Source organism: Linepithema humile, chromosome 6 (genome assembly GCF_040581485.1).
Source record: "Linepithema humile isolate Giens D197 chromosome 6, Lhum_UNIL_v1.0, whole genome shotgun sequence".
NCBI classification, from domain to species: domain Eukaryota; kingdom Metazoa; phylum Arthropoda; class Insecta; order Hymenoptera; family Formicidae; genus Linepithema; species Linepithema humile.
The window spans coordinates 25,752,629-25,779,766 of NC_090133.1; the positions used below are offsets into that span (position 1 = coordinate 25,752,629).

General features: G+C 29.6%; 2 protein-coding genes across 2 annotated transcripts; one reads left to right on the top strand and one right to left on the bottom strand.

The window, feature by feature from the left end:
• Nucleotides 1–1,003: 1,003 nt before the first annotated feature.
• Nucleotides 1,004–19,036, top strand: LOC105677002 (putative aminopeptidase-2). Its single transcript, XM_012375264.2, has 32 exons — nt 1,004–1,250; nt 3,380–3,467; nt 3,732–4,149; nt 4,547–4,699; nt 4,788–5,256; nt 5,565–5,803; nt 6,208–6,581; nt 6,679–6,956; nt 7,243–7,430; nt 7,556–7,723; nt 7,856–8,008; nt 8,324–8,911; nt 9,427–9,582; nt 9,775–10,258; nt 10,488–10,726; nt 10,929–11,275; nt 11,382–11,665; nt 12,054–12,232; nt 12,401–12,571; nt 12,816–12,962; nt 13,052–13,130; nt 13,435–13,982; nt 14,103–14,261; nt 14,388–14,675; nt 14,785–14,968; nt 15,273–15,429; nt 15,700–15,956; nt 16,055–16,704; nt 17,064–17,231; nt 17,367–17,525; nt 17,603–17,681; nt 18,079–19,036. Exons 2-32 carry the CDS (start codon nt 3,380–3,382, stop codon nt 18,319–18,321), a joined length of 8,094 nt encoding a protein of 2,697 aa, XP_012230687.2. The 5' UTR covers nt 1,004–1,250; the 3' UTR covers nt 18,322–19,036.
• A 148-nt stretch (nt 19,037–19,184) lies between these two features.
• Nucleotides 19,185–25,268, bottom strand: LOC105676937 (G-protein coupled receptor Mth2-like). Its single transcript, XM_067357551.1, has 4 exons — nt 24,992–25,268; nt 24,406–24,587; nt 23,843–24,005; nt 19,185–23,510 (listed from the first exon to the last, which is right to left on the bottom strand). The coding sequence occupies exons 1-4, from the start codon at nt 25,102–25,104 to the stop codon at nt 23,240–23,242; spliced, it is 729 nt and encodes a 242-aa protein (XP_067213652.1). The 5' UTR covers nt 25,105–25,268; the 3' UTR covers nt 19,185–23,239.
• Between the last annotated feature and the right edge of the window lie 1,870 nt (nt 25,269–27,138).

A 27,138-nucleotide genomic window follows, 5' to 3' on the forward strand; every position in this document is an offset into this window, starting at 1 on the left:
TTAAAAATGTTATAATTCTCCGTAATATCTGTTTACAATGTCGTTATCAGACATAATCCTTAAAGTATTTCTTAGTTTTTATCTGCCGTCATAATAATTCGTCATAATACTTTATATACACTATTACCTATTATCGATTGTTATTGATTTTAAAATATATACCAAAATTTTTTATATATGTGTATTCGTTAATGCTGATTCTTCAAATATTTTTTATTATATTATATATACTAGAAATATAATACAGATCTCCATCAAAAATTCTATTGTAGATTTCAGATCGTCTAAAACAGGCTTAAAACCAATCATATGTTTCTGTTTCGCCTTTAAAACACTTGAATGAAAGATACTTCTGGTAATAAAATCATATTTATTTTTATTCTGATAAACCAATCGCTAATCAAGATTATCTTCATCAAGAGTCGAAACATGATTCGTAATTTTTGAGAATCGATATTTCTAAATACAAAAGCAATTTTTTATTATTTTTTTAATAATAACTAATAATTTTAATTTTTTAAAAACAAAGTCTATATAATATAGTTTATACCTTACAAATATTGCGATTTTCAACAAGAACAGCGTTTGAAAAACTTTAATGCAATTAGACATGTTTTAAAATGTTACTTAACAAAATTATATGTATAGTTTACTTATATAAAAACTTATTATCAAAAACTAGATCACTATCAATTTAGATTAATTTGCAATCATATTAGCTCGTAATCAATGTTGTATCATATTGTATAATGTAACAATTATCAAGTTCTCAAGTTTCTCATCAATCGTAATCTAAAATCACTTATTGAATTGTTGCATTGTTTTTTTGCAAACACTTAATTTTTGCTGTCATAATATGTGTATAAGTAGAAAGCGTGATAACGTGGTTTTATACGAAAAATGACGGCATTAGTGAAACTCGTATGATAAGATAGTCGATAATATCATAGGTTATCAACGCGTAACAAGACTAAGGTTCATTTGACAATCTTTTTGTCACTCGACAGGTTCTATTGTTCGCGCAAATTATACATCTAGAAACGTTAAAAAAAAATAAATAATTCACCCGCTGGCGTGATTGATATATATAAATTTTTATAAAAGTAAAATAATTATTTTAAGTATTATTGCAAATATAAATAACTTTTGGTTTTACCTTTATAAATAGTTATAAATGTATATCTGTAAAATAGAGTATGAAAGTGTGAAAGAACGATAATATCAGCTACAAACGTAAATATTTAGTAAAGGTAAGTGGAATAATTCCTAAATAATTACTCTTTAGCTCTTAATAAAACTCTTTAGCTTTTAAAACTCTAAAAAAGCTGAACAAAAGCCCAAGCTGGTTTTTAATTGCTCTTATTATCTGTATTATACAAATATATAAACGTTTCGGCTTATTTTTTTAGCCATCTTCAGTGTACATACAAATTATCTTAACGTATTGTGATAAAAAACTAAACGCTCGCGAAATATAAAACATAGGTGGAAGTTGTTGTCTTACATTACACTGTAAAAAATTACTGACTGACAATTCAGACAAAAGTGTTTGAAGTTTTCTTACAGTCACATTGTCTAAATTTTTGGACAGAATATTGTCTGAATTTCTAGCCACAGTTGTCTGAATTTTTGGTCATAGTTGTCTGAATTTCTGGTCACAGTCGTCTGAATTTCTAGCTACAGTTGTCTAAATTTCTAGCTACAGTTGTCTGAATTTCTAACTACAGTTGTCTGAATATTTCTGATCTTAATGCCTGAATATTCAGACACTTTTGTTAGAATTTAGATGTGGTTTTTAAAAAATACTAACAATATATTTTGGTTTAAAGTATACTCAGATGCGATGTTTCCTACCGGGCTCCCGACTCTCGAGCCCCATGCAAGCGAGAACATATACGCGCTTCTCGCTTGGGTGGGGCTCGGGAGTCGGGAGCCCGGTAGGAAACATCACATCACTGAGTATACTTTAAACCAAAATATACTGTTAGTATTTTTAAAAAACCACACTTATCCGAACTTGTTTTTCACTGGTATACATATATTTCATTAAAAAACACAAACACCACATGATCATAAAACTTTTCGGATGTAAGACTGATGACAGAGAACAAGATGTAAGTCGTAGTCGTGAACGTATGGTAAGGCAGAGAAAAACATAAGTCGTGAAACGTATCCACACAATAACTTTTCACGTCTTACGTTTTTCTCTGCCTTACCATATGTCCACGACTACGACTTACATCTCGTTCTTTGCCATCACCCTAACTAATATTCCGTAATGGATTCCACGACGCAACGTCAGTTGAGACTGCTTCGACTGCATTTGTTACACTGCTACTGCGTCTTCGTTACTGCGCGAACATCCACGCATCGGGTTATAAAACCACAGCATGTCTGAAATTTTAGACAGATGCTGCTTTCAAATATGTTGTCTAATTTTTTGGACACCAATTCTAAATATTTCGGACAGACGCGCCACTATTCTGAACTTGCAGATAAACTACTCTGATAATTAAGACAGATTGTCTGAAATTACTTTCAGGCACCCAGATCTGAAAATTCAGACAAAAATGTGTGAATTTTTAGGCAATCTTTTACAGTGTAGTCATTAAAAAACGGTGTTGTCATCTTACTTGAAAGTTGCCTCTTCATAAATCAAAACGAACCAATTAGATGTCAACCATATAAGTCAATAAATAAAAACTAAAGTAATGTCACAAATTTAAAAGATTGAAAGCGCTTTGTCAGTTGTCCTCAACGAAAGAGTATACATAAAAAAACGCTAGTTGGGTTGTATGTACACTGAAGATGACCAAACAAAAATGTGCTGAAACGTTTGTACATTTGTATAATACAGATAATTATAAGAGCAATTAAAAATCAACTCGAGCTTTTGTTCAGCTTTTTCAATTTTTGTAATTTATTTTTCAATATCAAAGCCTATCTTTTTTATTTTTTATATATAATAGTTTTAAAACTCTATCGTTTTAATTAAAATTGTTTAATTAAAATTAGCTTTTAAAAAATCTTTAAAAAATTAAATGTAATAAAAACAACGGTTTTTATTACATTTATAAATTTAGCTAAAATATGAAATATTTTAATTTTTTTATCAATTTTTATTATCATTTTCACGGTTTTTATCAATTTAATAACGTGGAATAATTTTAATTTCTTATCCTTTTATCGGACATTATCACGATTGTATTTGCACTTATTTGTTTGCGTTTATATATTGATAAAATTTTAGAACTGTTACGCAGTAATATAAATGTTAATATAATTTTATATCAGTTTTATATTAAATGTTTTTTAATTATATAAAAAAAAATGATCTATGCATTCATACAACATAAAATCTAAGAAAAACGTCTTTTAGATGCGAATTTTTTGGAAACATCTGTTGCTCTGCACTCTAATTATACTGCTCGGAGAAAATGCAGCAGAAAAGTCTCTTTCGTACGAAGGTAATTTTATTTATACTTTGTATCTAGTAGATATATTTAATATCTATTTTTATTAATTTCAAGGCTTATTTATGAAAAGAAGAATTATATAATTCTCTTAACATTTTCTTAACATACTGTTTTCTAAGTAGATTGCATTGTACATAACATTAACAAACATGTTGCATAATGTTAACAATAGACAAAATATTATGTTGCAAAATATTATACAAAAATAATAATACATTTATGACATATATTTTGAAAAATTTTATTTTCATCCAGATGCACTCGCGCAAAATGCGGATTTTCAAGACAATGATCTATACATCGACTATAGATTACCAAAGTCCATCGAACCCGTTTCGTATGAGATTGCTCTCATACCAAATTTAACAGCTAATAACTTTACATTTGTCGGCTTCGTAACAATTAAAGCTGTGGTAAAACAAGCAACTCAAGAATTCGCGTTACACGTGGGAAACATCCAAATCCTAAGAGAGTCTCTTCTAATAAACGATGAAAAAGTCAATATGTCACATAAATATAACAAAACCACTGAAAAGTACCATCTCAATGTCTTCCCTTATATTCTTAAAGAAAAAACAGAGCTACTAATCTCTTTTACATATAACGGGGTTCTAAACGACAATATGATTGGATTTTATAGAAGTTCTTATTACGATAAAAACGGACAACTTAAGTAAGTGACAAGCCACTTTAGAATTTTTATTTCTTTATCAATTCTTAATCATTTAATCACGTGTAATAATTGTAGTTTTTTATTCTTTTATCGGATATTATCACAGTTATATTTGCACTTGTGTTCATATATTGATAAAATCTTGGAAATGTGCAGTAAAATAGATGTTAATATGGTTGAAATAGTTGCTTCTTATATAAAACAATAATCTATGCATTTATACAACATAAAATCTAAGAAAAACTCAAACACGTCTTTTACATGAGAATTTTTTGAAAACATCTGTTGCTCTGCACTCTTTCGTGCATTATTTCGTAATGAGCGAAATAATGAAAACATTATAAACGTTGTAATTTACAATATAATAAATAAAGACAAATAATTTGAAATTGTATAGATGGTTAGCTGCGACACAGTTTCAAACTACACACGCGAGACATGCCTTTCCATGTTTTGACGAGCCAAGTTTTAAAGCAAACTTTACAATCCGAATATTAAGATCCGAAAACTATAAGTGCCTCAGTAATATGCCGGGAACAACTGAAGAACTGTAAGTATTAAAAAGTACAGCAATCGCGCTTGATTAACAATAAAAGTATCACTTGTTTTTTTCACAAAACAATTTTTTTTTTTTTAAGTGATGGCAACATTTGGGATGTCTTCAATGAAAGCATCCCTATGTCAACGTATTTAGTGGCGTTTGTCGTTTCGGAATTTGAGTCTCGCGGACAAGACATATTGACAGTATGGTCTAGACCATCTTTTATCGAGCAGACTAATTACGCTTTGAATATCAGCACCGCAGCCCTCAAATTGTTCAGTGAAAAATTTTTGCAAGACTATCAGCTCCCTAAAATGGACATGGTGGCTGTACCCGACTTCGCAGCCGGAGCCATGGAAAATTGGGGACTGGTGACGTATCGCGAAGCCCGGCTGCTGTACGACGAAAAAGAATCGTCGGCGCCGGCACAGCAGAGCGTGGCTTCCGTCATCGTTCATGAACTCACGCACATGTGGTTCGGAAATTTGGTGACACCAGAATGGTGGGGCTACCTTTGGCTTAGTGAAGCATTTGCCAGATATTTTCAGTACTTCGGAACCGCGGAAGTAAGAGTCATTGTTTGCTTACTAGAGTCATTTTACATAACATAAAGTCATCGCCGAATGTAATAGAATATACTTTTTAAAAGAAAAAAAATTGGATATTTTAAAAATATTTTAGAAACCCATGAAAGAAAATTAATTAACTTTAATGTTGCATAATCGCATTTACTATGGATGGCATTGTTATATTTTAAAAATAACTAATCGGTTTATATTATAATTACGACACTGGTAATACTGACAAAAAAAGCAAGAATTTATTTTTATATCTTTGGAAAAAATTAAATTAATAAGTTTTTTTCTTATTCTAGATCGAACAATCGTGGAACATGAAGGAGCAATTCGTGGTCGAACAGCATCAATCTGCTTTAATAGTGGATGGTCTTGAATCTTCTCTACCAATGACTCGGAATGTTTCTACTCAATCAGAAATCGGGAAAATGGGAGATTCCATTACCTATTCAAAGGGAGCCAGCATTGTTCGCATGATGGATCTCACATTCGGAACCAATCTCTTCAATTCGGCATTACGTGAATACTTAGAAAATAAGTAAATATCACAAAGAAAATAATAATCAATCGTATTGCATTATTAGTTCATTAATTTCCTAAAGAATAAACAGTTTAAGATATAATAAACTTTAAAATTAATGAAACAACGTGCAGCAAATGCAAATGTAAAGTTAATAATAGAAAAAATATAAAATTGATTGACATTGATATTAATTAATCTGCTTAAAAACTTTTGATATTATTTTAGTATTAAATTGATATTTTGATATTATTTACTGACAATAATATTAATTTATCACTGTTCAATTTTAAATATCTACAAATCAAGATTACTTGACATTCGTAATTCTTTAGTTGTCGAGAATTTTAAGAAAAAGAAATTAATTTTCCTCTGTTTCCTTTAATACAATCAAGATTATTATTACAAATGTAATGTTTTAGCAAAGAAAAGGGAGTGGGTCGACCGGAAGCTTTGTGGACAGCAATACAAAATCAGACAGAATCAAGTCAGCTAAATTTATCCGTTCCCATAGAAACGATAATGAACACTTGGACTACGCAAGCCGGATACCCCGTTGTATCTGTCACCACTAAAAGCAAAGGTGTCTTACGTATTAGCCAAGAACGCTTCTTTTTGAGAAATCTAGACAAAACTCCTACAAATGTTAAATGGTGGGTTCCTCTTACATGGACTACGCAAAGCGAACCAAATTTCGATAACACGATCGCACAAGATTGGCTGTCTACCGAATACGATACCAGATATCTCACAATTGGTCCGCAAGAATGGGTGATACTCAATTTGCAATCATCAGGTTAATGCCAGACAATATTTAAATCAGTTTATATCATTAAATATTTTAAATTCACACAAATTGTTGAAAATGAATAACTTCAACATTTTTATTATAGGCTTTTACCGCGTGAATTATGATTCTAATGGATGGCAGTGCATTTTCAATGCATTACACAACAAAAATATCAGTGAAATTCATGTATTAAACAGAGCCGGCATTGTAGATGATCTATTAAATCTTGGTAGAGCAGGGTATCAAGATTACAAAACGGTTCTAAATGGAATAACATATCTTAAAAGGGAAAACAATTACTTGCCCTTCAAAGCAGCATTTAATGGATTAGACTACTTAAATAAACGATTCGCAGGACACGATAATCATATTTTACTCAAGGTTAATTATTTGCTATGTTAAAACACGTAAAATAAATTTTGCATTTTACAACTTAACAAAGGAAACAACATGAAATTTTCTTTGTAAATTTTTCAAATAATTTATCAATCAATTTTTACGAACTAATTAATATTTTTTTCACAGAAATAGCTATATATATATATATATATAAATTATATAAACAATTAAAAATTTTAAAAACTTGTAAATCCAAATATAAAAAAAATATGTACAATGAAAAATTTATCTCTATTAGCCACATGATTTGATAACGTTGTGCTTGTAGGAATATATTCTATCCCTTATCAGTAATATACGCGAAAAATTGGGATACGAGGATCGCGATAATGATGACAGATTAACGGTCCTACTACGACGAGAAGTAAACAACTGGGCCTGTAATTTGGACGACGAAGAATGTAAAACGGTTTACTTAAACAAATTCGCAAAGTGGAGAGCAAATACTTCTATGCGGTAAGAATATAAAACAATTTTAATTATTATACAGTTACTTTTATGACTTTAAAGAATCGAGTCTGATTTTTAACTAATTTTCTTTACAATATAACCAACGTCAGATTGTTCGTTGTTTTTCACAGCATTAAGCCAAATGAAAGAACCACAGCGTATTGCGTAGCCATAAGATATGGAACTTCTGAAGACTGGGAATTTTTGTGGCAAGAATATTTTAATTCCAATCATACGGCTGACCAAATAGTGATTATAAACGCTCTTGGATGCAGTCAGAATAAGACCATTTTAGAAAGGCAAGATTTAATAGAAATATATGGAAATATTAACTCTAATATATAACAAAAAATGGAGGACGCATTACTTCCAAAAGAGAAGTAAAGAAAAATATGGAATTTGTGTAATTAATTAATTACTTGCTACTTCAGGTATCTACAATTTGCGATCACCAATTATGAAGTCAGCCGAATTCGTAAACAGGACAGCAAGAGCGTCTTCGCCGCTGTTTATAACTCTGGTTTGATTGGCGCCGAGTACATTCTTGATTTTGTTCAAAAGCATTACAACGAAATGGAAAAATAGTAAGTCCTCTTTATTACAATAAAGTAATTACTTAATGCAATCGTGCAATGAGAAGCCATTTGAAAGAAAAAAGTACCATTTTTAAATAAATAAAATATTAATATTTTATTATTAATAATAATAATAAATTAATAATGTATTAATATTAGAGCATCAAGCAATCAAGCATAATTATGGAACACATTTCTTTAAACTGTTTCAAATTATACGATATAAAAAATAAATATAAAAATTGATTAAATATGTAATATAGTTATACACATATAGAAAAATCATTTTTAATTGACTTTATGATCATACTATTTTTTTTTTAGTTATGGAGAACAGGGTACAATAGCCACAATCCTTGATGGGGCGTCACAACGTTTCTCGACATACAGATTAGTGGAAAGATTCGAACAATTCATCGACAAACATAAAACGGAATTAGCGCCGATTCTCACGTCTCTAGAATCCTCTTTAAAAATCGCTCAGTATGAGTTAAAATGGTACGAAAACGCTTCGGTATCACAAGCCTTAAAGGAATACAACTATCGCCTACCGTCGAATATAAGTCCCAGAAAATACTTCATTTCCGTTACACCGTATCTCGAAATTGGGAATTTTACCTTCGACGGGAGAGTGAAAATTGAGGCCGACGTTCTACAATTGACAAAACAAATCATTTTGCACTCGGCGGAAATTGAGCATCACACAATAAATGTAACGGTTAATCAAATCGAATTAGGCATCAAAAATTACACGACCATAAGGAAATATGATTTCTTAATAATTAATCTCGAGGAAGAAGTGCTTAATGGAACGCAATTGACTATCGAAATTACGTACACAGGTCACTTGAATACGTCAGAGCTTCGTGGCTTCTACAAAAGCTCATATATAAATACGAATGGAGAAACAAGGTAATATCGAACATCTACAATGACAAATCTGAATATAGTAGAGTAACAAATGCTTCTATAGCAATAAAAAATGTTAACGAGGAAAAAAAGGCAATAAGAATCTAATGCGCAAAAAGTAATTTATTAATAAAAAAATACCAAAAGAAACAAAAAGAGTCGTTTCGGTCTAACTTTCGGACCCTCTTCAGTCTAGCGATAATGATAAAAACGGTACAGTGGTTCCCGCGTAAACAAAAGTGCAGCAATAATCCGTTGACGCAACGTACTCTGGACCTATACTGAGGGCCCCCCAGTAAAGGCTCGTTCCAATTAGCTAATTGGTTGCACCGACGAATCACTTCTGCATTCCGGCACCACCGTACTGTTTACATCACCGTCAGATTGATTGTAAAGAGGATCCGGAAGTTGAACCAAACTCTCTTTTCGTTTTGTTTTGTATTTTTTTGTTTGCTGTATCTATTTGAAACTAAATTTATGCATTACATCGACTGTAATATATATTTTTTGTATACTAGATGGCTTGCAGCTACGCATTTAGAACCCATTGGTGCCAGAAAAATGTTCCCTTGCTTTGATGAACCAGCGTTAAAAGCATTGTTCACTGTTGAAGCTATTGTACCGCTAAATTACCGAGCTGTTAGCAATATGAGATGGAAAACGATCGAGGATACGTATGTATAAGTTCAGATATATACATAAAATATTTTTTTACAAACTTTAACAGTGTTAATTGATTATCATTTTTAATATAACTTGCTTACTAATATTTTATATACTTTTATACATAAATAAAATATTATCACTCTTTGGCTTCTCGGGAAGAAACGCTTTAAAGAAAAATAAAATTTTACAAATTGTTACAGCGACAACAGTAAAATATACACGTTTCACGAGTCAGTGAAGATGTCGACATATTTAGTGGCAGTTATTATTTCCGATTTTAAAAGTTTAATTTTAAATCCAAGAACAACGGATGAAATCGGCGTACTCGCGCGTCCTGATGCCATTAGATATACAGAATACGCCCTATCCTTAATATCTCCGATTGTGACCTTCTTCGAGGACACGTTTCAACTGAAATATCAGCTTCCGAAACTTTACATGGTCGCGCTACCGGATTTCCCATCGGGCGCAGGAGAAAATTGGGGTCTTTTAACATACAGAGAATCGTATTTGTTATACGACGAGATTCACTCGTCGATCACGAGTAAACAGAATACCAGAAACGTGATCGCCCACGAAATCTCTCATCAATGGTTCGGAAATTTGGTTACTCCTCTGTGGTGGAAATATTTATGGTTGAACGAGGGATTCGCTAGATACTTCGAGTACCACGTTCCCGCTCGTGTATGTAATTAGAAAATGCTATTAATATAATGATTATAAGCAGAACTTAAATTTTTAACACATTACAAATAATTTTCTCGAAAACTTCAAACAAGATAATCATGATATGCTTAGAATTTGTATATTCTATATTTTACAGCAATCATAAAACAAACATTAATATAAAAATTTCTCTCCGCCTAAACGATAAATATTTTCTTAAATAATAAATTTATTATTTAAATATTAGGCATTTAACGACACAACGTTGGAATCGCAATTCGTGGTGGAGCAAGTGCATTCTGCTTTCGCCGCAGATAGTTCTAACTCCTCACACGCTCTGAGTCACGACGTCTACACTCCTAAAGAAATTCGAAGTTTATTTGATACGATCACTTATAACAAAGGCGGCAGCATACTGAGAATGATAGAAAAATCATATGGAACCGAAATATTCTATAATTCATTAACCAGTTATCTCAAGGAACGGTATGTTTGTATTTAATAATAATCTTTTTCTTACAGATTGCGTTTCTTCTGTATTAAAAAAAAAAAAATAATCTATAGAAGCAACGTATTTATCCAATAATACAAAAAAATTTCTCTCTGATACTTAAAATATATAAAAACTTCAGATTCCATTTTGACTTAATCTATCAGAAAAAAGAAAACATCTTTTGCTTTTTTTTAGGAAATACAATTTTGTTACACCGGAACACCTATATGCAGCACTTGAAAAAGAAGTAAATGAAGATCAAAATATCACAACCTTTTTGAATACATGGACAACTCAACCAGGCTATCCTGTTGTTCATATAAAAAATGTAGATGATAAAACTATATCTTTGAGACAAGAACGTTTCTTCTTTAAGAAATATGAGCGCAATTCTGTTAATGCTACATGGCACATTCCAATTACATGGGCAACATATAACGAGCCTCAGGAATACTTCGACACCGACCCAAAATTATGGTTGACAGAGGAAGAAACGGTTATCAATTTAACGTTATTTTCGCTATTCAACGTGCAGCAATCTGGTAAAATTAAAAATCAAACCTATAAAAATATAATAAATATAATAAACAGAATTTTATTATTGAGTATTTTGAGGTCTGTAATTACAAATGTACACTTTTTTCTCAGGTTATTATCGCGTGAATTATGAAGAGGCTTATTGGATAAAACTGATAAATCTGCTTAGAAACTATACCTTTAAACTTAGGCAAATTCATGAGATCAACCGCGCAGCAATAATTGATGATGTCATGAATCTTGCAAGAGCAGACTATATCGATTATAAAATTGCTATATCAGCCACAATGTATTTGGCTCGAGAAAATGACTACCTTCCTTGGCGCGCATTTTACAATAATCTGCCTTACTTAAACAACCGTTTCCGAGGACGGGACATTGAAGGCTTATATAAGGTACGTGTATTATAATAATTCAAATTTCTGGATATACTATTAAATCAAATTATGAAATTAAACTTCTTATTTTTTCTTATTTACTAAAATAATTGCGAAAATTTGTCATTTTTTTTGTTTACTTATTTATAAGCTTATTTATAAGCTGTGTATAAAGCAAAACTATATAAAAGTAATTTAACTAATTTCAAATTTTACATTTATTAAAGTATAAATTTTTTTTCTCTTAAATAAGGTTTTTTTTGTAAAATATGTTTTGTTAACATATTTTCAGACCAAATTATATTTTAAGCTTAAATATTTTTTAATCATTATTTTTACTCATTTACATGATATGCATTTTGAAAATAATTCTATGCACAAAAGATAAATATATGACGTTTTGCAGAAATATCTAACATCGCTTATAGAACCACTTTACGACAAACTTCTCTTCACGAATAAGGACGGCGATCATCTAACGAATATGTTACGAATACATACTTCGAAGTGGGCCTGCAAATTAGATATATCTGATTGCAATTACGTGGCTAGATTACTTTTCCAAGAAAAACGCCAAGGGAAAATGTAAGGCCACTAATAAACTAAAATATATTTATTCCTCTGTCTGGTATAAAATTTTCAAAACCAGTCTCCATATCCATGGTGGATATTCTAAAAGCATAAAACTAGTATGAACAAAATAGAATGTAATATAATATACAACGTGTCAGTCAGACTTTAACTTATTTGCAGAATACCACCAAATTATCGCGAAATCGTTTATTGCACGGCTATGAAATCGGATATAACAAACAATACATACGACTTTCTTTGGAACGAGTATTTAAACAGCAATGTTACTGCAGATAAACTTGTGATTCTTAGCTCATTAGCGTGTTCACCGAAAAAGGATATTTTAAAAACGTAAGTATACATAACATTTAAAGCTTTTTCTACCTACTCTAAAAAGTAATTGATTAACATCTATAAATTGTATATAGCTATTTAGTAAAGCGTAATCTAAAAGTGTATATAAAAATTGTAAAAATATAACTTATTCTACGGCCTTCTAACATTTTTTAATATCATGAGAGCCAATAGCTAATACACTATTCTAGTATATTGACATTTAAAAATTTATATGTTTATGTATGTTATTTAAATCAAGGTTATTAAAGAATGCAGTCACAGAAAATTACATACGATATCAAGACAGTGGAAGAGTATTCTCGAATGTATACGATGAAAGCTTAATTGGCGTTGAAGTTGTCATGGAAGTTATTAAAGAGTATTACGATGATCTATTGCGTCTACAGTAAGTAAATGATTTTATGCAAGAACTATATAATAATGCAACATATAATCGTATGATTATGTATTTACATAACACATAATTTTTTATAGCTTTGGTGATCATACGAAAATCGAAAGTATAGTAAGCGCTCTGGCAAGCAGATTATCTACGTACGATCTCTACAATCAGGTAATTTATTTGCTAAATATATATTGAGACTTATTTTACCTATTTAACAAATATTTTAATAAAATTTTAACAAAGGTATTTATTAAAACCTAAAAAAATTTTATAAAAGATAATGATTAAATAATCTTTCCTGAAAAGAATTTTGCGAACACATTTCATTAAATATATCATCATTTTTTATCAGATTTATCAGATTTGTGACATTCTGTGTAAATACAGCACATTAGTAAATTAAAAAGTGCTACTTAGAAAATTTTTGATATCAATTAATATTTGTTTAATCAAATTTGTCTTTGACTTGCAGTATCAAAAGTTACTCGATTGGCTAGCCGAGAAAACGCCGATATCCAAAAATTCCATCGATTCTTATTTATCAACGGCACAATACGAGTTTGATTGGTACGAGGAAAAAGTGCCAATAATTTTTGAACAATTGGATAAAGTATTCTTTGACAACACATATCGCTTACCAAAGACGTTTCAGCCAGAACTCTATAATGTGACTCTTATACCTCATATGGAAAACGGCACTTTTAATGGAACAGTGCAAATATACATGAAAGTCAAGCAAAACACTACATCCATTACTCTCAATTCTCACAATCTTCAAATTTCTGAAATGAATATAAAAGTTTCTAAAAATTACACGAATGGCAGCGATACTTATACCGAACCAATACAATTATCAAGTATAGATCATATAGAAAATTCGCAACAACTAAAAATATATTTGATCGAATACGTATATATTGAAGAAAACATAATAGTGGATATTGAATTTAATGGATTTCTTAATGACAACATGCAAGGATTTTATCGTAGTTCCTATACGGATAGCAAAGGAATACAACAGTAAGTTAGCAATAAAAACCTGCAATTTCGTAATCTCACGTGTCAAGCTTTGCAATTAAAACTATTACACAATATGGACGTTAATATTGATTTGTTGGTTTTTTTTTTGTTTTTTTTTAGTTGGCTAGCTACAACGCAATTCGAACCTACGTATGCTAGACAAGCTTTCCCTTGTTTTGACGAACCAGCATTTAAATCGAGATTCACAATCAACATTCAAAGACCAAAAGACTATAAGACACTAAGCAATATGCCATGCAATATCTCTACAAACTTCGTGTAAGTATTAATGGAAACTATATTTAATAAATCTTGATGCAAGTACAATATAAATTTTTGTATAAATTTTTTTATGTAAGAAGTAATTCAACAACTTCATATTCTTACAATTATCTATTGCTTTAGAAACGAAAATGCATTGGACAGTTGCGAAGTAACAGAAGTCATGTCAACATATCTAGTGGCATTCGTCGTCTCTAAATTTGAACCTGTAGATGATTCTGATGAAATCAATGTATGGGGCAGACCCGAAGTCGCGCAGCATGGCAAATTTGCTCAAGATATCGCCAGAAAGCTTATCGATGAATTGCAGGAATTTACGAATATCAATTATTCTTTACCTAAGCTAGACTTGGTGGGAATACCAGATTTTTCCATGGGCGCAATGGAGAACTGGGGTCTTGCTACTTTCCGGTGATATATTGTTTTCGTTTAATAGTTATAAAAATTTATATATCATCCCGTATAGACTTAGTGCACAATAATAAATCATACCGTACAAATAATACGACCTCTTCAACAGCGAGTACGGGCTCTTTTATGACACAAACGAAACTACGGCCACATATAAAAAATACATAATTACCGTAATAGCACACGAACTTGCTCATATGTGGTTTGGAAATCTTGTTACTTGCGAGTGGTGGGAGTATATTTGGCTCAACGAAGGCTTCGCGCAATATCTCGAATGGTATATGGCTAATGTGGTATGTAATAATCAATATTTTTGCATAAAAGAAAGTTATATTCTTTATTTCTAATACAAATCAATCTTGTGCGATAAGTTTCAATCCATTTTATTTAGAAGCTCGAAAAATTAATCTAAATTTTTAGCTTTATCTTTTTTTTTTAAGAATTATTTCTTAATTTCTTACAAAATGGATTAAATTTTATATTTCACTAAAAAGCTAATTTTTTTCTTAAATTGTAAAATACTAGTTGAAAAAATTAACTATTTCGACAATTAAATATGATAAACACATGAAGTATATATTCGCATGATCATTTTAGATATCACCAAACGATAAGTTTATGGATCAATTTGTGGTTTACGAGCTGCAGTCTGCTCTGTTAAACGATGCCTCTACTTCAGTACATCCAATGACAAATCCTGTCAAAACGCCTGAAGAAATAAGTACTATTTTCGACTATGTCACTTATGGAAAATGTACGTATTATATAAAGATCTTAAACGCATTCAAGATAATATTGTTCGAGAAAATTTTTATAGAAAACAATCACTACACAATTGTCTGCTCTGCCATGCATTCTACAAATAAAATGTATAAAAATTATGCAAAACGCAAAAATGTTATAAAATTTATGATTGCATATTTGTTACTCCAGAATCAATTTATATTTTAATGGATTTTGTACGATCAAATGCTACTAAGCATGCTAAGACTTTAATATTTGGTATTATTTATAAATATTACAGCTGCTAGTGTCTTACGGATGATGTTTACTGCATTCGGCGAAGAAGCTTCTAAATCGGCGCTTCGCGATTATTTAAATAAAACCTCATACAGTACGGCGCGTCCTACAGATTTATGGAAAAGTTTCGAGCCATATGTATCGATATCAATTAGTAGGAGAAACATAACAATAGAGGAAGTGATGGATAGTTGGACAAATCAACCGGGATATCCCCTCGTTCATGCTACATTAAAAAATAGCTTATTAAGTCTTCGTCAGGTAATAAAGTGTACCTTTACGTCATATGTAGCTTTTTGAATATATTATTCGAACATATTCTTATACTCGGCTTTAAAATTTAATTTACCATGTTATAGGAACGATTTGTACTCAACAAAGACGCCAATATCCCCGAATTTTATTGGATACCAATTAGAGTCGTCACATCTCAAAGCATTTCTGATCAGATAACTTTTCAACGCACGATATGGTTAGGATCACAAACTGAGATAATGTATATCAATCCCATCAACGAATTATTCATCGTAAATTATGAACAAACTGGATTCTACCGTGTCAATTACGACACTCAATCATGGCTGAAATTAATCAATGAATTAAATAGCGAACGATTTAACATTATCCCTGTTTTAAATCGTGCTCAAATCATAGACGATCTCTTTAACTTGGCTCGCGCTCGTTACACAAACTATGAAGTATTGATGAAAGCATCGAAATATCTGACACGAGAGACGCATCATTTACCCTGGAAAGCGTTTTTCAACGGCCTATCCTATGTTTATGAAAGATTTGGAGAAAACGATCAAAAATTGGTGAAAAAACATATTTTGAATTTATTATTCAACATGTATAAAGAAGTAGGATTCAATGATCGCGGTAACGATACACTTCTAGATGAATTAAATAGAGAGATGATTTTACAATGGGCCTGCAAGCTTGATAAACCGGAATGTATAATGCAATCTAAACTTTTATTCGCAACTTGGCGTGAAGATAATTCAAAACGGTAAGATTTCAACGAACTTTAATAATATTTATTACTAAATTAATAATATTTATTTTAATCCTAATATTTCACATTTTTCGTTTTTTCGTCGTGTTAATTATCTCTGCTCGTGCAATACAAGAATCTTTATTGTAAAAAGTATAAATAGCAAAACTAAATTTCAAAAATAAAATAAAAAAATATTTTTTTTTTAATTTATAAAATGAGAAATGGATTCTTAAAAATTTAGATTATAAATTTGCATTTAGTTAATTGCGTGAACTAACACAGATAGAAAATCAACTTTGGCAATAAATCTGTTAAATAAATTGTCTTAATCTATTCTTTGTACAAAATTTGCTTATCTATTTTATTTACAGAATTCCTCGTAATGCACGACCAGCTGTCTATTGCACTGCAATAAGAAAAGGAACTACGGATGATTGGAAATTCTTGTGGAATCAGTATTTATCAACGAATTTTGGATCAGAGCAGAAGATTATTATAAATGCACTCGGATGCTCAGAAAATAAAGCAACGCTTTATAAGTAAGTAATTATAAGTAAGTCTACTTATGTAAAATTAGCTAACAATTATACAAAGCCTAACAATCTCACTAATTATTTGAATCACTCATGATATATTTATCACCACTTCGACTTACAAACTATTTATTTAAACAGCTATCTAGAAACTGCCATCAAAGAATACGATCCTGTAACAGCTGAAATTCGTAAACAGGATGTTTTAGCAGTATTTGCTTCTGTATATAGTGGAAGTCAATTGGGGGTGGAAATTACTCTAAATTTTTTAATTTCAAATTATTGGACAATGTATAATTAGTAAGTAGCATTATAATATCAATGATAAAATTGCAATTTTACAGTAAGATTTTTATGTTTATATGCTTCCATTACAGTTTTGGCAATTGGAATGATGTTGGAACTTTGTTCGAAAATGTAGCGTCTCATATATCGGACAGAACAGAATATTGGAAGGTACGATTGCTCAAGATAAGTTGCATAATTTGTCAGCCACATATTTTTAAATTTTAATTTCTATATAAGAAATTTAAAAAAAGCTTGATTAAAATCTTATTTCTGCCCACTGCATGCTAACTTACTAATAATAAACCGTATGCTAATACTACAACTTTAACAGTTCTTCATATATTATTATATGTATATTATCAATTTGATGAACATATGTTTATTTCAATTTACAGAATATATATGTAGATCCCCGTCATTTTAATTTTCATGATTTCATAGAAATTTTGTGGCTTAAGTAAAGATTAATGTATTATTAATTATTTATATAAAATATGCAATAATTGTAAGTTACATAACACTATGAATAGATTAAATAACAAAAATTTGTTTCTTTTCTTTCTAGTTATGGGAATTTAGAATTTACGCTGAAGGAAACATTAAAGGACTCAGAGAGAAATTAAAATCGGCTGTCACCATTGCGGAAACCAACTTATTGTGGCACGAACGATATAGCCAAATAATTGTGCAATGGATAAAAAATGATATGTCGGAAGATGAACCTGACAGTTCTACAAGTATAGAATCACTAAACATTGTTTTTGTGACCCTTATTGCTTTAATATCGTTCTTTTTAAGCCGCAACTGATAAACTTGCACGGAAAGTAATGATAAACTTTACTTTCTAGTTTCATATTATGTAAAATTAAAAAAAAATTAATCTTAATAATCCGTGCTTTACTTAAAAAGTAATATGCTTTTTTCTAAAAAACTAAAAACTAAAATTTTATTTTTGTGCAATATCTTGCCATATTCTTAATAGAGAAAGTTGTAACTCTAACGAGTTTTATAATTAACCGAGTAAATGTAATATAAAGAAATCATAAAATATTCGTTAATAATGTCACATCTATAAAAATGTTCTTTAACCACATAGTACAATTCAATTGATACTTTCTTATATAATATAATTATCGTTATTTCAGTTCTTGTATATATGAATGTGTATATGTTATCACAATTATGCAAATATTTAAATAATAAATAACTGTACTCATCAGATGAGATATTCTAATTTATACCATCAGATTCTGTCTTATAATTAGAGTGCTCCACAATAGCTTCATTGAAAAATCGATAACTACTAGAAACCCGTATTTTGTTACGCTTTACAAAGTACAAATCGCGTATTTTATTTTCGAAAATTACAGATTGACGTCGCTAATTTGGCATGTTGTGATACACGAAACGTGCATACGTAAAATGAAAAGCTTTGTGCACCAAAAATAAGATATAAATTGAACAATTGTTAAAAATTAATTAGATAGTTAAGGAAAATAAAATTATTATGAGAAAAGAGAAAACACTAATGTTTTTTAATTACTAATCAGAAAACATTATTTCTACAAATTACGTCGTATTTAAACAGTTTGCAAATTTTAAGATGCCGGTAAACCATATCATGAAACACGTTCTATAAAAGTAAATCTTTTCGCGAAGTGTGTCGTGTATAGAAGCCACTTTTCGAAGCTCGATGAAAAGAATCGTTTAATAAAACTCGCATAAATGTAAGTCAATTACATTAATTGCTATTTAAGCAGCTAATAATTACAGTGTTATATGCTAACATATTACACATACACACCCATTTCGTACTTTGACAATTTAAAAAAGCATCAGATAATTAAATTTATTAATAAAATTAATAAAAATAACATTTATGTACATTATAATTATTAAACATTACTGTCACAAAATTTATATCTTGAAAATTCTTCAATTTTTCTAGATTTAATTTCTGACAAGTTATATCTTTTTAAAAATTTTTGTATATATTTATTTAAATAATTTATAATTCCAAAATTTTGTAATTTTCAGATTTAAGAATAATAAATTTTATACATAATTTATGCAAAGTTTAATATTCTAGGATTAATATTAACTATTAAAATAGTAATATTATCTATTAACATTAAAGTAATAGTTATCAAATATTTGGTAATAGTTACTAAATGATTTGGCAATAGTTACCAAATATTTGATAATAGTAACTAAATGATTCGGTAATAGTTACCAAATATTTTGTAGTAGTTACCAAATAGTTGATAATAGTTACCAAATATTTGGTATCAGTTACTAAATATTTGATAATAGTTACCAAATATTTGGTATCAGTTACTAAATATTTGGTAATAGTTACTAATTATTTGGTAATAGTTACTAAATGATTTGGTAATAGTTAAATATTTAGTAACTATCATCAGGCAAGAGTGATCGGGTCCTGATTAATACACCCGATAGGGACCTTAGATGTTTGTAAACGCAATGTCCCTATCGGGAACCGATGAGGCTACACTATTTCAACCTTATTTTTATTTAACTAGAACAATACAGGCGCGTGCTACGCGCACGCATTTATTATAGTAATTTAATAATTGTAAAATCTAAATATTTTAATAAAATTTTTTTTATTCAAAATAACCGTCAAAATAACCTTTGCTCTCAAAGTATCAAACTGTCAGAATAATCGCGATAACCATCAGCGTCGCAAAAAAGCGTCAACAATACTTTCGATACATTCGAGTATCGATCTTTCGTGACTTTTTTAAGAGTGGATCAAGCATACGATTGAAATCGCTTACCGGTCGCTGTACCCTAACGAAGTACGCTTTCACAACTATACTTAGAAAAATTAATACATATTTTACTTATTATAAATAATAATACATAATTATATATAATTTCTATGCTAATATTAATTAATAATTTGTATTTATATTAAAACATAACAATGCGCAATGAATTGCGCAAATAATTATGTAAAAATATTTAGAAATATTTAATAAACGTTTTAAAAAATATTTTCAAAATTTTTAATAATTATTTAATACAAATTTTGTAGATAGTATATGTATATTATCATATTATATACTTATCAGCTAGAATATTGCAGTCTGCTCCCTGCAGTCCACTCATTGCAGATTCTGCTTTAGATTGATCTGAATTTATTCCACAAAAGTCAACTGCATCTCTGCAAAAGTAATATTTATATATATATTTTATTATATTTTAACAGTTATACGCGTTATATATTTAAGATATATTATTAGTTATTATAAAAACATAATTATATGAAGAAAAATTTGTGTGAATAATTGTTTAAGAATTTCAATAAATATTTAATAAATACAAATTATAATTGTGTATATGAGTTATTCCAAAATTATATATTAAAATAATTATGTATTTAAAAATAGACAAAAAGTTATATTTACCAATTAGAATATTGTAGTATTCTCTCCACTCGTTTCTAAATTCCGTTTTAAACTCTTTACATAGAACTTCTGCGCAGAATCGATGGACATTTGAAACACACATTTATTACAATTACCCGCACTATCGAACAAAACCCGCACAATCGAACACTATCAACTCTCACATTTTATTTATACGAAAATCGCGAATTTATATCACAAATTTACTATATCGCGGTGCATGAAACGCGTTTTGCATCACAATGTGTCTACGCACATATTTATCCCGATTATTATAATATTTTACTTGTCGCGATTTATTTGGCACTATTTTGACACTACACACACACTCAGAATGAGCGAGATGAACGATAATTGATGACGATTGTCTTGGCGGTCGAGCGAAAGTCATTAAGCATAACTAACAGCTACGTTTTATCTAATTCTATTCCGACATCTAAAATCTATTTCAATGTGCTATATCTAATAAAAAAAATACCGCACTTAAATCATGTTGAGCCATTTTCGCGGTTGACAAAGTTCGCGTTGCGAATTAATATCAGTTAGTGCCACATAAAATGCGTCACATAATTTTTGAATGTGAAGTTAGCCCCCGAAAGTTTTTTTTAAATAACTTTTTCCAGAGGTGTGCAAACAAAAATTCAAACTGTATGTAAATGTGCACACGAAAATCTATCGATTAGGTTGATTGAAAATCATTTTTGTAAAAATTGAGGGGCTAATGTAAAATTGGCCCCTCCAAATTTTTTTTTTAATAACTTTTTTATTAGAGGTGTGCAAATAAAAATAAAAAAAGTGCAATCATGTGCAAATAATGTGCAATTGAATCATGTAAAATAACTAAATTATTTTTAATATTGGGGGCTAACTTCACGCATATGAAGAAAAGGAGCCGCGGGAGACATCGGGCATCAGCGGAGCAACTTTCAGGTGAACAATTTATTATTTATTTATTACTTGCAATGCTCGGAAAATTTAATGGTCGAGTAATTCAAACAATTTGAATCTCAAGATTGAGTTTATTGTATATTTAGAAAAATTATTAAACTACTATTTACGTTATTGCATGTAGTTATGTTTTAATCAAAATAAAAAGAATTGAATAATACTAATATAGATAAATGTAATAATTTATGATAACTAATATATTTATTAATTTTTTCAGGTGCAGCTTTGAGGGCGGCTCCGCTAGGATACAACGACCGGTGAGTGATTTCATTCCTTATAAGTATGCATGATTATATGAAACCTATCTGCTATTTACTGTCATTACTTTATTCATCAATTCTATTAAATTCTACAAAGCGTACTTTGACAATTACATTCTCGTTTATCTATTAACTATTTCTTGATTTATTCTTTTAGTTTTTCATCACTTATATGTAAGTGACATATAAGTGACTTTGGTCACTTTTAAGTTTTGCGTAAGTCACATATGAAATTCAGATTACTTTTAAACTAAAACGTTTAAAAATACAAAATTTTAGAAACATATATAAGTAAATATATAAAAAATGTTTATAAAGCTATAAATTACAAAAAAATTACATTTACAAGAATTTTTTAATTTTAAAGGTGTTAATTTTAAGAATATCGTGTTTAAAATAAAATTTTAACATACATGAATATTGTTTTTATTAAATTTTATTAACCTTCGAACGGCGAAGATCTGAGATTTTACAAGGACGGCGAAGATGGAGTGTATCAAATACCCCACTTTCGCCGTTCGAGAGTTAATAAATTTAAAGACCTAATTGTCAAAGTACGAAATCTATAGTTCGATGCAAAAGAGATATAAATAGAATTTATAACAATTGATGTAATTGACTCGCATTTATAAAAGTTTCACAGAGCAATGTTTTTCGTTAAGCCTTGAAAATTTGACTTTTAAACACATTTTATAATTTTATTACCTTATTGAATAGTTTCTTTTTTTGATATCTTAAAACCCCAAGAATAGCATTTTAAACATTTTTTCTTTTAAGAATAGCATTTTTTTAAAAAAAGCAATAATTTTAAAAATATTACTATATTTTATCTTGTTTTGCTGCAATTCTATTATTATTATTATAATGTTAGAAATATTCTCAATTTGTAAAAAAATATATTTTAATTAAATTAATTAAATTATAAAATATATTTTTTCTTGGAACGGTTTTAATTGTAGTGTCGATGACTATTTGACTATTTGAGACAAATTCCTCACATGGTAATAAGCCTGCATGTTGACTTCTTGTGTGGATCTCTGTCACTGTTGTAGAAAAAGTTTGCAAAATTGCGGTACGGCAATTGTTACTTGTTGACGCTTTCCCGTTTTACGAATAACTTTTCACAACCGAATCGTTTCAGCAGTAATTGCCAAATTCTTTTCTTGCAAACGAATATGATGAAAATGATGAAGCTTTGCAGGAATTCTACCGTCTCTGTGATAAGTAGAACACAATTTGGTACAAATTCCGCAACCTCCAAGCTTACAATTATTATATCGTTAGTGCATCTAAATATTCTTAGTAGGCCCAAGTTTATATCCGCCAACAGCAATAGCTTCAGATACGTCATAGATCTGCAAACATATTTATTTCTACATGTCTTGTAGTTATAATTACTTTGAGTGCTTATTACTCTAGATAAAATAGTGCTTTCTAAGAATATAAAAAAGATACAAAACAGAGAATTCATTTTATTATAAACAAGCATTCAAAGTAATTAATATTAAGCAAAAATAAAAATTAGAAAATCTTGTAATCTTGTAATCTATATAGATTTAAACAACATTTGTAACTAAAATAATCATTTAATTAAGATAATGTAAAGAAATAACGGAGATCAATTTTAATTCTTCGAAATTTGGATTCTAATTTTATAAGTTCTCTTAAAACGTTAAAAAAAGGATACCTTTGCTTAGTTTGGTGATTGGTCTCTGCATCTTTTAGAGAGCAGTCAATATTTTTTGTTGCGTATACGATATTTGACATCGTAAAAATCAAGAAATATATGTTGCAGATGATAAGAACACTTGTGGGTATGTGAAAGTATATGACAATTTCCATACCTTTCGCTGAAATAAAAAATGAAATTCTTATATTATTTTTTTATAGAATGTGCACATAACATTAGTCAAAAATTTAAAATTTAATTAAGGATTATAATATAACGATTGTGAGTCATTTATTATAAAATTACGTAAAGAAAAAAACAAGTCTAAGAAAAATTTTTTGAGTGGATTTTTGGGTAATTTTTTTAAAACTATATTTTCTAACAAATAATAATAACTTGTCATTCATCAAATATTACGCACATATGATGTTTATTTAATTTTTTTGCAATTTTTATGAAGTTTATTTTACCATGGCAAATGTTAACATAATATAAAGAACTGTATTGTTGCTATTCTCACGATCGTATGATGGATTTCAATGAAGCATTTGCAGTAATAGAAAGTAAAATATGATTATTACGGAATCCGAATTTCGAATCGATGCAGATATTTGGTTGCATATTATCAGGCACAGTGGGAACAAAATTCATTATAGCACAAATAATGACGTAAATGCTGGCGATTCCCCACACACAAAACGAATACGTGAGAAAAATTTTTCTCTTTGATTGTTTTACGCTGTTACGTAAGAAACGAACTCCTCTGCAACATAATAGTGTCACTCGTGTTAGTCTTTACTTTGGACATGATATACAGGCAATGAAATAGTACAATTAATTTGTAATTATTGCCAAATTTCATAGTTGTATAAATATATATCTAATACCAGTAATTAATTTATATCAAAATAAATACTTTCATTCAATTCCAAAGTATATTAATTCGAAAGTAAATTACTTCAATTAAAAAATGGAAGAGGATCATTTTTTATTAATTTATGTATTTTCTTCAGTAGTTCTATTATTCGATTATTAATTTCAAACTATTTAAGAACAAAATGATATTAATATTATATGGATTTCTCTTATATGAATATTAATGTGTTTTATTCTTGCTCTCTCCGATGGAATTGAATAAAAGTTTGGGCTAAGGGTTTGAATACTTACCCAAATGTCCGTAAAATGTCGAAGCATATCGCACTTTGCCACAACAAGCTCGCAAGATACCAGAAATAGAGTAGTAAACCTGAAACAGTCAAATTAATAGTGTTAGCATGCATTAAAGCGCTAATATTTTTTATTATATATTCATTATTTATCAATGCATTTTTAAAGTTTTTATTATTTTGATATTGTTAAATTATTAGATATAGTAAAATAGTGCAGTTAGTTACGTAAAATAACAGACGCGCCAGCGTTTATTTATATGTTTATACTATAACAAAATAATTGCTACATTGTTGCGTAAACCATACTTGCTGCAACGCAGACGGGATACGTCTGTGCAAACAATTCCTTATTGGCGATTAGGATGATCATAAATACGACGAACAATGACGCTACATATGAACGCAAAGTATATCCATGCATATTTTGAAGTTCTGGACATATGGAATACACGATGAATATCATCAGAAGACACAGCAAAGATGCTATGTTAACTGCAGTTCTAATGTCCAAATATATCGATAGCTTTTGATCCAAAATGGCGTCGCAGGTAGTTGAGTCAGAGTAAGATAAAATATGAATGCACTTAGATAACAACAAAGGTAATATATCGTGACGTGATAAGTTCAGAAAGCTGTTGTCAAAAAACATCGTATTCTCATTATCCATAATATCAAACGGAATCTCCCTTTCTTCGCATAAATTGGCAATTGCGGCTTCCCACGTAAAATTAGGATTGTGGTTCTTAAAATCTTGTAACTTCACGTAATAGCAATTGTCAATTATCAAATTACAGCAATGCTGTATGCAAGTATTATTACACATTTTATACAGAACGATATTATCATTGTTATCTTCATTGGAATGTTCATTAAGTCCATGCAACATAGAGTTCGTTTCACTTTTATATTTCACAGAATTTTCTCGCGAATTATAACGCATTAAATCTGTCTCATTATCTTGATTTTTCATAGAATTTGCGTTAAGTTTGTATAGCATCGTTGAATTGTCACTTTGTGCATCGCCACTTGTAAAATTTTCCCAATACTCTTCGTTCTTTCCCGAGGATAGAATGACAGACAGAAACACGCAGTACCAAAATGCAAAACTTGGTCGATACATCGCTAAACCTTGGGTCGAATTCACTAAAATCACTTAGTTTTTCTTCTTAGTCAAATACACTGTAAAAATACTAACTGTGAAAATAATTTTATAAGTGATGCTTTTAATTTGTGGCGATTTGAAGAGCGAAAAATAAAGCTACTTTAGTAGATGCGCGAATGCTCCTCAGAATCTGAATGCTAGACAAATGGGATGTAAAAATGTTGAAAATATACGTTCACGAAACAGGTTCTCGATCAGTAGTAAAATGTTAGTAAGAATTCTTACAAGAAATCTTAGCAAAGAATTTTTGCCAGCATTTCATTTCTGATCGAGAATCTGTCTTTTTAAATTATTTCCACTGTTAGTGTTTTTATTATGAAAGTTAATGAGTATTCTTGATTAAGCTTAAGTTCGGGGATGCATGCTTTCCTCAAAATCTTATTCCAGTATACTGTATTTAAGTATACTGTATTAAAAAATAAATTGTTCGTTATTATCACGGTGTCATGAATATTCATCGAAGATTAATCATTATTTGATTATCCGGTATTATCATAACCGGTTTGTTGTATTAGAATGTTTATATGTAGAAAAAAGATAGAAAGAGAAACTTTGCAGCTTCTTAGATTGCGTATCATTTAATTGGTTCTTGCATTCTGTGTTACGGTTGATTCAGTTATAACTTGAATGATTTTTGTTCAAGAAGTCTGATTAAAGAAATCTATAAACCCAAAATTATATTTATATACAGGATGGGCTATTTTAATCCATCCACGCAAATATCTCCGTAAGTAAGTCGAATACAGAAAAATGGTTCAAACAAAAGTTGTTCAGGACAATGGGGGTCACTTATTTGTGCTAGTGACTTTGACCTTGAAATCAATTTTCAAGGTCATTTAAAGGTCAGAGTTATTTTTTTAAATGGAAACCCCTATTTTTGATTCTAAAATCTAATAGCTGGTGTCAAGAGCTTTTCAAAACACTATGATGAAGTTATTTTTTATTAAGTACTTTTCGAGTTATGAGGCTTGTAAATTACAGTA

Bases quoted from the DNA above. Each gene is read 5' to 3' on its own strand.
- LOC105677002 (XM_012375264.2), top strand. From the start codon at position 3,380: ATGCGAATTTTTTGGAAACATCTGTTGCTCTGCACTCTAATTATACTG. The intron at 5,257-5,564 runs GTAAGAGTCATT...TTCTTATTCTAG, and splicing joins AGTACTTCGGAACCGCGGAA to ATCGAACAATCGTGGAACAT. The intron at 13,983-14,102 runs GTAAGTTAGCAA...GTTTTTTTTTAG, and splicing joins GATAGCAAAGGAATACAACA to TTGGCTAGCTACAACGCAAT.
- LOC105676937 (XM_067357551.1), bottom strand. From the start codon at position 25,104: ATGCATGCTAACACTATTAATTTGACTGTTTCAGGTTTACTACTCTAT. The intron at 24,588-24,991 runs GTAAGTATTCAA...ATTATGTTGCAG, and splicing joins GACATTTTACGGACATTTGG to AGGAGTTCGTTTCTTACGTA. The intron at 24,006-24,405 runs GTAATAATCATA...TTTTTATTTCAG, and splicing joins CGATTCGAAATTCGGATTCC to CGAAAGGTATGGAAATTGTC.